Source organism: Camelus ferus, chromosome 11, assembly GCF_009834535.1.
Source record: "Camelus ferus isolate YT-003-E chromosome 11, BCGSAC_Cfer_1.0, whole genome shotgun sequence".
In the NCBI taxonomy this organism is placed as follows: domain Eukaryota; kingdom Metazoa; phylum Chordata; class Mammalia; order Artiodactyla; family Camelidae; genus Camelus; species Camelus ferus.
In genome coordinates, this window is record NC_045706.1 from 319086 (window position 1) to 329713 (window position 10628).

Sequence of the window (10628 nt, forward strand, 5' to 3'; positions counted from 1 at the left end):
CAGCCAAGGCGACTGTGAGCCTTCTCCCGGCCAGGCTGGGCGGGCCCTGGGCCACAGCGGCCACCAAGAGTGTCAGGCTTGCCCTCGGAAGGCAGACAGCCCAGGAGCTTTAGGCCCTGACACGTGAGGAGGAGCCCCTCTGGGTGGGTGGGTGGGTAACCCAACCCAGCTGTGCCTGAACCAAGCTGCTCCAAGGGGCCAGAGGGAGAGTCTGCGCCCAGATACCCCCGCAGGAGGAGCAGCGGGGGCTCAGCCGGCCGGGGGTCTGCCCCGCTGGAGCTCGGTGCTGTAAGTGTGAATGGTGTGTGTGAGATGCGTGTGTTTCTGTGAGGTGTGAGCCGTATGTGGATGTGGCGCGTGTGTCTAAGCGAGTGACAGACGGTGGGGCCCCCCGGACGGGGCGCGCGTGGGAGGGGTGCGGCGGCGGCAGACGCAAGGCTCCGCTCCCCCAGCCTGCGTCTCCACGGCAACGGCAGCCTCGGTCTGGGGCTCGGCCCCTCCCCCGCCCCGCCCCAGCTGCGAAGCGTCTGGAACCGCATCCTTCCTCCGCATCCTTGTCCTGCGACCGCATCCTGCCGCAGCTGCCCATTGGAGCCACCTGTGAGCCATTTCCACATTTTTCCTTGTGGAGCGGGGTCGAGGGGGGCCAAGTGTGTGCAGAGGTGTGCAAATGCGTTGCGCGAGTGTGCATGGTGCGTGTGCGGGGGCTGCAGCTATGCCGGTGTGTGTGCACAGATGTGAGAGGTGCGAGTGCGCAGATGTGCAGGATGCGTGTATGCAGGTGCGTGTGCAGCGGTAGGAGAGCGGGGGTGGGAGGGCCCTGCGACTGACCCATTGGTGGCCGGCGGAGCTGGGGTCCTCCCTTGGGGGTCTCTGCTGACCCACGCGGGGTGCTGCCCTCAGGCCTCCCGGAGGATCGGGGCCTCCGCGGGGCGAGTCTCTGCCTGGACGTCCAAGAAGGGCGGTGAGTGTCCAGCTTTGCACAGACCAAAGGTGCTGCCCGGCTCCCGGTCCTCAGTAGAGCGCACAGCTCGGGTCGGAGTAGGACTGACTGATGGAAAGCAGCGCCCCCCCACCCATGGTGACTGCAGCCCCTCTCCCGTGAGCCAGCTCCACCTCTGCAGGTCTGAGAGAGCCAGTGGGAGCTGGACGTCCCCGAGGTGGGGAGGGGGTGCCAGTTCCAGGACCGGTTCAGTTCTGCCTGAGTGGGGTGGGGAAAACAGAAGGGGGCATCGGATGGATCAGAGCAGGGAAAAGCGCTGCCGGCAGCGGGAGTGGGGGGTGGCGGGCGGGCGGGGTGGGGGAGGGTTAGGGAGGTTGCGCGGCAGGCGGGAGGTGGCCCAGAGGCAGGAAGAGGGCATTTCTCCAGAACTACCTGCCCCAGGCTCTAGATCCAAGGCCACAGGTGGCTGGTAGGTGGGAGCTGAAACCGGTGCAGACCTGCACCTCCCACCACCTTCCCCCTCGCTTGGGCCGCTCAGGGCTGGGCTGGCGCCAGTGGTCCACCTGCCCTTGAACCAGCAGCCAAACCCACTACCTGCCAGCAGGGCAAAGGGTGGGAGGGCACCTAGGTGGGGGCTGAGGCTGGGCTAGGAGACAGGGCTCGGGAACAGGGACTCTGCGGGGGCTTCAGCAAAGCCTGCAGGCCCCCTGCGCTCCGCAGTCACATGCCTGCCCAAAGCGCACAGGAGGCTCGTGCCCGGCCCTGCACATGCCCGTGCCGGTGCGCACTGACGCGCACCTATGAGTGACGCAGCATCCAGGGTAGTGTGTGTGTGTGTGTGTGCGCGCGCGCGCGCGTGTGTGAAAGCGAGTCTGTGACGTGACCTGCAGCCGAGCTTCCTGCGGGCTTTCATCTAAGGGTCCGTACCCTCCCATCCATCCATCCATTCTGTCCATCAGCACAGCCTCACTGCTCATCCGGTGCGCCCGTCCCAATCCTCTTAGAGGAGACGTGCACCTCCCTCCAGCCCAGGAGCCCACAGCTGGTGGAGAGCAGCTGAGCCGCTGCAGAAGGCATAATTACAGCGCAGGGTGGGTGGAGAGGGCCGGTGGGAGGAGTAGAGAAGACCCTTCCAATTCCACGGAGCTCTGTGTCTGTCGTGTGAATGGGCCCAGCCAGCCTTCCCAGGGGGTCCTCATGACTCAGCTAAGGAAGGGAATGTTGGGGGGCGCTTCCCACATGCAGCCCAGCCTCTCCCCGTCATTCTGACTGGGCCCCAAAGGGCTTCTTTTCTTCAAGAAGACGTGTCATTGCCTGCCTGTCTCTGTTGCCATGGAAACCCGGGATGATGTAACATGAACGTCACGCAGAGTCAGAAGAGCTGGAGCTTACGTTTGGGTCAGACGGAACCCAGAGGCGGAGCTCCATATGCGGAGGGGCCTCCGTCGGGAGGAGGGGGAGACTTCCTCCTTCGGCCTTCCAGAGGGAGTGGCCACCAACCTGGATTGACGGGTCTACGCTCCTGTAAACTGCAGGCTTGGTTTGCTAGCCTCGGGGGCGTCCGCTGCGTAAAGGTCCCCTCTCTCCCTGCGCGGCACCATTCCCGCCCCAAGGCCCGGGCACTTGCTGTCCCCACCTCGAACCGCCCTCCCCCGCAGCCCCCTGTCACCATCATACCCTCTCCGTGGCCCCCTCTCGGCGCTTTTGGTCTCTGTTTCTTTTCCTTGCACTGGATTGCCGGACCTTTTTTTTTTTTTTTTTTTTTTTTAATGTGCTGATGGCTCCAAATCCATCTCTGCCTCATGGAGCGTGGACGTCATATAAGCGCTGTCCGCGTGGATAATGACTGACTGATCGCCCGCCCGCCTGGGGCAGGTGCCCAGGTGACCGCGTCATCCACAGGCTGAGCCCAGGCCAGGCTCGGACCTACCTCAGGAAGAGCCCACCAGCTTGGCGGGTGGGAGTGGGGCCGCTTCGCTGGTCTCTAAGGGCCACGAGAGAGGCGTGCACATCCAGGGAAGGGCCCCAGCTCAAGACCCTAAGAGCACCTTCCTCCGCGGGCCACCAGGGAGTCCACGATGCCGGCGACCCCTTTCTCAGCCCAGGCCGGCTGCTTCCCGCCTGTCCCACAGTGGCAGACCCAAGGGGATCCCCCAGTGCCTCCCACACTCCATCCTGTGCATCTGTCTCCACGCTGGGCAGGGGCTCTCCCTCAGCGTTCCTACCTGGCCTGCCCGCACTGGGACCCACCGCAGCGCCTGGCCACTGGGGTGTGAGAGAGCGATCGCCTGTGGGACCGGTGGGCACCGGTGCTGGTGGGGCTGTTACCAGGAGAGGTCACCCAGGACAGAAGTCTGGGGGCTCAGAGGCAGAGCAGTCTATGCAGGGTGGGTGCAGGCAGTGGTGAGGGAAGGACCGCATTTGGAGGCCAAGGCAGAAGACGCTGCCCTTGGGTTCTACCCTTCACCTCAGAGGGTCCTCACGAAGAAGGGGACAGGCAGGGCACAGCTGTCTGTTCAGCTGAACTTCGGGGTCCAGTCCTGGGGGGAAGGGGTGTGGTGCGGCTGTGCCTCTGCTACCTGCCCACTGTCCTTTTGTTGGTTTCCTTTGCTTGTTACTTTTTTTGTTGTGAATATAACTAACTCAGAAGAGGACATAAAGCAAACATGCAGCCTAATCATTTGTCATAAGTGAACCCCAGGCATCTACTATCAGGTGAAGACTGGAAACCCTGCCCCAAAGCCGCTCCTCTCCCCCGAGGGCACCACCGGGACTCTGCATACACAGGCGCATTGCCCAGACCGCCCCCCCCCCCCAGCTCTTAAAGCAGGCTGTGTTTGCTTATTCTTGAAACTTCCTTTTGCTGGCTTCTTTTGGCAGCTCTGTTTCTGTGACTCAGAGCTGTTCTTGCATGTATCCAGTAGTCTCTTCACTTCCACTGCTCTAAGGAACTCAGTCCCAGGAATGCCTTCTTTATGTACTCGTTCTACCCTGGAGATGCATGCTGGTGCGCAGTTCTGTGGGAGGGTGCGGCTGTCCACCTGCGGCACACCCGCCTTCCTGCCGGTGTCCACCCAAGAGTGAGGCCAGTCACAGGTTCAACATCCTAGATAAAACACATCGACCCCCACCGTGCACAGTGTCTGCTCCCGCACCCTCAGGGGTTCTGGTGGGCAGGTCCCCACCTGGCTCGAATGTGTCTCCTCAAGGAGAAGAAGGTAAGCACTCTTCAGAATTCATGGCCATTTGAGGCCTGCTTTTGTCTGTTTTTCTCTTGGGTTAGCTGTCTTTCTTTACCAACTCGAGGCATTCTATGTATTTTAGATAGCCGCTTTGGATTGGCTTCCTTGAGCGGCTGTAACAAATTAGCACAACTGGTGGCTCAAAACAACAGGCACTTATTCTTCCACATCTCTGGAGGCAAGAAGTGAGAAATCCAGATGTTGAAAGGTCCATGCTCCCTCCGAGGCGGTAGGGGAGGCTCCTTCCTGTCTCTTCCCGCTCCTGATGGCCCCAGGAGTCCCTTGGCTTGCGGCTGCATCCCTTCAATAGCCGCCTTCAGGGTCACATGGTCTCCTCCTGTGTGCGTCTGTGTCCAAATTTCCCCCTTCTTACAAGGACACCAGTCATTGGATCAGGGTCCACCCTAATCCAGTATGATCTCATCTTAATTCAGTTAGATCTGCAAAGATGCTGTTTCCAAATAAGATCACATTCAGGGAGGGGTTCCCAGGGTTAGGACTTGGGCACATCTTTTGTTGAACCCACAACAAGCCCTTTCTCATTTGCAGGTTGCAAGTATCTTCTCCCAGTCTTGGTTTCTATTTCCATTCTTTGAAGGCTATGTTTTGATGGGCAGAAGTTCTTAACTTTAATGTAGTTCTTTTACCGATGTTTCTTTTTGTGGTTAGTGCTTATTTGTCTTACTGAAGAACTCTTTCCTTCCCTGAGACCAGGAAAGTATTCTCCTGTATTATCTTCAAGATGCTTTTCCATCTTGGTTTATCCAGCTGGAGCAGTTTTTGTGTGAGGTGTGAGGTGGAGATTGGGTCCATTGTTTGCCATGTGGACATCTATTTATAGAAAGGTGGCCACCCCTCTGCTTTGCAGCGACATCTTCATCATAAACCCGTGGTCCGTGAGTGTAGAGTGTGTCACATGGGCACACCATGCACCAACCCCACACAGCTTAGACTCCACTGCTGTGTAACAAGCTGGACGCCTGGCAGACGAATCCTTCCTTTGGCTTTTCCAAGACTTTCTTCTGGATGAGTTATGTGTGGAATTTGCATTATTTCCTCCTTAAGTGATTGGTAGAATTTAGGGGTGATGCTTTATGGCCTGGAGTTGTCAGAAAGTTTTAATGACAAATTCAGTTTTCTTAGTGGACAAAGGACCTTTTCTTCTTTTGACTATGTTTTATGTTTTTACTTTTTCAGTTAGAAGTCATTTGCTGTGACTCTTAGTGGTCAGCCCAAAAGTGAGACCATCTTGACCTCTCCAGTGTTGGGGGAGGCTTTGACCTCTTCCAGGCCACGAAGGCCCCTCCAGCATCCACCCTGCCCCCACTTCTGCTCTTGTCAGGTCATTCCAGGTCCCTGATGGCCCAGCCCCAGGTCCACCTTTACCACCATGCTCTGTGCAGGTAGTGCTTGGATTTACCCACCAGCATTCTCTTCCTATAGCCCTTTGTTACTTCCCCATCTCCCGCAGGGTTGCCAGATAAAACACAGGACACTCAATTAAGTTTGAATTTCAGATAGACAATAACTTTTTAGTATAAGTATGTCCTGTATTGCATATTACATGGATATATTACAAAAAGCAAAAGCACCCCTTGCTTGTCTGTAGTTCAGACTTCACCTGGTGTCCTGTATTTTTATTTGTTAAGTTTGGCCTCCTGATTCTCCAGCCTTCTCTCTGGGATTGTTTTCTCTTGGTTGGAATAGCTGCCCTTGGAATGTCCTCTAGAGGCGCCATCCCCTGCAGGGCTGTGGGGACTCGAGGGAGCCCAGTGGGCAGGAAGGGACTAGAACCCCGTGGCTGGTCTCGCCTGGTCTGTCCTAGGGAGATTGGCCTGCTGCCCACAGCCCATCCTGGCTCTGGTGCGAGGAGCATCAGGGTCAACCTGGGGTCCTCTCACTCCAGAGCCAGCTGGTGTGAACATCTGCTAGGTGGCCAGTGGGCAGTGACTCTGTGTCTACCTCTGGACAGGACAAGGACTACCATCCACCATGGTGAAGCTGAGCTGCAGCTTCTCGGGGAAGTCAGGCAAAGACCCTGGGGACCAGGATGGGGCTATCATGGACAGCGTCCCCCTGATCAGCCCCCTGGATGTCAGCCAGCTGCAGCCATCCTTTGCTGACCAGGTAGGTGAGCAAGAAAGGACGAGGCGGAAACAAAGGGGTACAGGAGAGGTTGGTTTAGGTGTGGCCTCTTGCAAGGTGCAGGAGAGGCTGGCCATCCATGTGACCGGTCAGCTCTCCTGCCACCCAGAACCACCCTTTTCACCTGTAAACTGGGGTAAACCAGCCTCAGGGTGACAGTGAGAGTTCACACACTATCACACAGACAGCGCCCAGCCTGTCTGCTGTCCAGCAGGGGCTCAGCAAGCAAAACTCTCCACCCTTCCTCTGCTGGGTGCGCTCTGTGGTGGGTTGGGGACTGAGATGGGGTCCTTGGGCAAGTGATTGGTGGAGGGGGAGCTCTCAGACGAAATCTGTAAGAAGCAGAGCTCAGCTCTGACACAGCCCAGCCTGATCCCACTTGAGCCTGTAGAGTGAATGGTACCAAGAGTTGTCCCAGCTGGAGGCCCCATCGGTCAGCTATGACTGGGGACCATGGGAATACTTTCCAGGCATTGCTCCTGTGGCTAAGGGCAGTTCTCTAGCAATCTGTGTGGGCTTCAGCTGAGCCTGCTATGGTTCTGGACCTAGTTCTCAAAGGACACTGTGGGAAGGCTCAGTCCTTGCCCCTCAGTGGGAGACATGAGGCACAGGACTGCACCTGCCTGTGGCCTTTGTGGTGGGGCCTCAGACTCTGGGAGTCAGAGGAGAGATCGGGGTGGGCTTTCTAAGAAACCCAAGCTACAGAGCCACTGAAGGGGAAGCTCCTGGCAGGGAGAGCTAGCACCCTCAGAGTCAAAGGCAGCCAGCAGACTGAGGGGCTGTTTGCATGGTCTGGCCAGGACGTGGGCTGCCATGGCTCCAGCAGACTTCCAGTGTCCACCTTCCCTTGGCCTCAGCCAGTAGCCCCTGGAACCCTGCCACTCACCAGTCCTGGCAGATGGCCAGCACCCACACCACTGTGGGCAGCAGACCCCTTGTCCCCTTCTCTCCCAGCCCTCCCAGTTCAGGGCCTCTGGGGTCATCTCTTTCCACAGGTGGTCATTAAGACACAGACGGAATACCAGCTGTCCTCTCCGGACCAGTCGAAGAAGTTCTCTGATCTGGAGGCCCAGAAACTGAGCGGCAGCCACTCGGGCCATGGGCGCAGGGTACCCAACCCTCCTGTCAGTTCTGTGGGGAGTTAGGGCAGGGCAGTGGAGAGGCACCTACAGGTCCTGGGCACCCAGGCTCTGGGCTGGGTCAGCTGGGCCCTTGGTCAGGGCCCTGCTCTCAGGGGGAGAGTGTCACAGGGAATCACCCCATTCAGGGGTGGGGTGCAGGGCTGGGCAGCGCCAGGCTAAGCCCCAGCCTCCCTGTCGCTGTAAAGTGGGGTGAAAGCAGCAGCTGCCCTCGGAGGATTGCTGTCTGGGTGGTGCTGGCTCGTGCCCTGTACCCTCTCCCAGGTGGGTCATTGTCTCTTCCTTGGTGACTCCTGGGTTTCCTACACACAATAGGCACTTTTTCTGTTAGGTGTCAGGCAAACGTTTTTCCCCTTCCTTTTCCAGCTCTTAACCTTACTAATGACGGCTTTTTATCATTTTTAGTGTACTATTTCTGAAATCTTCATTTTTCAGTAGTTAATCTGCCCTTTCCCCCTTTCTCCATCACTTCCGAGAGGCCAGCGAGCACGGGGCTGTGTGGTCCTTGCAGGGCCCTGCTGCAGCCTCACATCCCCCTACCTGGGCTCTCCCCTCCACACCTCCACACCCACCAGGTGTCCACGGGGAGGATGCTGGCCTTTACCCTGGCGCTCCTGGCCTGCGTCGTGATCATGTACAAGGCTGTCTGGTACGACCAGTTCAGCTGCCCCGACGGCTTCCTGCTTCGGGTAAGGACGGCAGCCTGGGCGCTGGGACTGGGAAGGGGCAGTCGGGCCTCCCTGCTCTCTGATGGCCTCCAGGCAGAGTGCCAGGGAGGGTCTCGAGCAGGTGTCCTGAGGAAGCCTGGGTGACAGGTGCCTCCGTTCCCCTCCCCCGCACCGCCAACCCCTCCTCGGGGTGGGGGGGACAGGCGTTTCCCGTCTGTGGGACTGTGACCTCCCAGGTATATTCGAGTCCTATCTTTAGAAAAATGAAAAGAAAAGGTGTTTTAGCTGGAGGTTTTGTCTTCCTGTGATTTAAAAAGTGGAGCCTAAGGAAGGAGGTGCCGCGGGGGTGAAGGTGCGGGCCCCGCTGCAGGCCGCACGGTTCTCCCCGCGGGGCCGGCCTTTTCCTCCCTGCCTGGCACGCAGCGGGCTTCTAGGCCGCAGGATATAATTTTCTATATGTGTGACAGGTATTTCCCCATTCTTTTTTTTTTTCTCGACTTTGCTTATGATGACTTTTAAAAAATCACTTTCAGTGTAATTTTTTTAAGCTTCTAAGTTCCCAGTAGATAAACCCCCGCCTTTCCCGTGGTTTCCGAGGTGGAAGCGCTTGACCACACGTGCCCAGAGGCCCGTAGGCCCTCGGCTGTATTTCCCAGGGTCCCTTCGGGCTGTTAACCGCGCGCACTCACTAGGATCCCTCGGAAGTCCGCGGGCTGGGGGCGGGCTGCCTGCATTCGCCGAGCCCCCTCCCCTTCACTCTGGAAGAGGCCACGACCACCCGTGTCTGACAAGGGCTGGCTCTTCCTGGGGCTTTGAGTTCTGAATTGGAGGCTGACCTCTGGTGGCTTGAAATTATGGCAGAAACAAATGGATTTAAGGGCACTGTCTACAGTACTACTGAACTGCTCAAAAGCAGAAGGGACAGGAAGGCCCGGAGGTGACCGCTCTCCCGCGTGTGGCCCTCGCACATGGCTCCTGCGTAGTGTCCGATGTCACTGAGGACAACACCCCGCTTTGCACACCCGGGCCCATGGGCGCGGCCGCCTCCCCCATCCCCCCCCCCCGCGCGCCTCCCTCCCCAGTTCCCCTCTCCCCCGCTCCTCTCGGCCCCTCTTCCCTGCGCCCCGCCCCCGCCCCTGACCGGCTCACTCCCGCAGCACAAGATCTGCACCCCGCTGACTCTGGAGATGTACTACACTGAGCTGGACCCCGAGCGTCACCGCAGCATCCTGGCGGCCATCGGGGCCTACCCAATGGGCCGCAAGCACGGCACGGAGACTCCGTGGGTTGGGGGCTACCGCGCCTTCAAGGAGACGCCCAAGGCACCCAACCGGGCGGGCGCGGCGGCCGCCGCTTCGGAGCCCTCCGGGAAGCCCTCCGCCAAGCCCTCTGCGAAGCCCTCCGCCAAGCCCTCCCTGAAGCCCTCGGAGAAGCCCTCCGCGCAGGGAGAGAAAGAGGCGGCGCAGGTGGCGGGGAGCGCGCTGCCCCCAGCTCCCCAGTGACAGCCCCTGCGCCCGCAGCCCGTCCGGGTAGGTGTGCCCCGGGGGCCCCGGGGGCGTGGATGTCGACCCCAGCCACTCTTTCGAGCATCTTCCCTATCCCCCCCACCCCGGGAGCGCCTACCCCATCTGCCCGAGGCTTACCCAGGGGTGCTGTCAGCCCACGCGACCCCTGTGACCGCGTCTGAGCTCCTGGGAGGGGCTTGGGCGGGTGGGGACCCGCGGGACCGGAGGGGGCGGTGTCAGGTGAACCGGAGGCGGGCGGGCGGAGTTCAGTCTCGCCGTTCTTCCCCTGCAGGCGCGCGGTAGGGGGCCGTGTGCCGGCCTCGCCTCGCCCGCTCTCACCCCTCTTCCCCTCTGTCTTCGCAGCACCCTACGCCGCTACCTGCGCCGGCCCTCGCCAGAGGCTCTCCCCGCTGTGGTCGTGGCCCTGCTCCCAGGACCCCTCGCTGACGCCCCCGCCCCGTGAGCTTCTAGCTCTGTCGCTTTTCTCTAAGTAAAGATTCACATCCACCTGGCTCTCGTGTTTCCTGAGCATCCTCGGTTCCTCCGGCCTTTTTCCTGCCCCTCAACCCCAATCTGGGCGAGCACCCGCATCTTGTCCCCCACTGCCTACAGGGACCCCTGAGGGACCTCGGGGAGCGGTGATAGCCACGGAGGGCAGTGAGCTGGACACGAGGCTCACGCAGCTCATGCGTACAGGGGAGGAGGCAAGGGCCATTATGCAAGCCGGCCTGGGGGCCAAAGCCCCAAGTGGACAGGCCCTGGTTTGGTCCATCGCTCGGCTGGCTACAACGGAATAAGCTCGCTTCCACCCAGGGAAGCCTCCCAACTGACCGCCACCTAGCCCCAAGCCCAGCCATGTCCATCACAGTCTACAGGTGCTGGGCCTGGTCCCTAAGCCACTCCCCCATCTGGTGGGAGCGTCTGAATCCCTGGGCTCTGGGCAGCACCCACATACGGTTCCTGCCCACAAGCTGCACTGCCCACGA

The 10628-nt window shown here is 59.7% G+C and overlaps 1 protein-coding gene across 3 annotated transcripts; it reads left to right on the forward strand.

Moving 5' to 3' along the window:
- Nucleotides 1-491: 491 nt before the first annotated feature.
- Nucleotides 492-10154, forward strand: CALY (calcyon neuron specific vesicular protein). 3 transcript variants are annotated; one of them, XM_032490588.1, is made up of 6 exons: nucleotides 492-600; nucleotides 6158-6312; nucleotides 7326-7439; nucleotides 8045-8158; nucleotides 9295-9666; nucleotides 10006-10154. In XM_032490588.1, exons 2-5 carry the CDS (start codon nucleotides 6178-6180, stop codon nucleotides 9637-9639), a joined length of 708 nt encoding a protein of 235 aa, XP_032346479.1. In that variant the 5' UTR covers nucleotides 492-600; nucleotides 6158-6177; the 3' UTR covers nucleotides 9640-9666; nucleotides 10006-10154. The 3 variants fall into 3 exon arrangements, with proteins under 3 accessions (XP_032346479.1, XP_032346480.1, XP_032346478.1); XM_032490589.1 differs by lacking the exon at nucleotides 492-600 and adding an exon at nucleotides 621-964; XM_032490587.1 differs by lacking the exon at nucleotides 492-600 and adding an exon at nucleotides 2822-4161.
- Nucleotides 10155-10628: the final 474 nt, after the last annotated feature.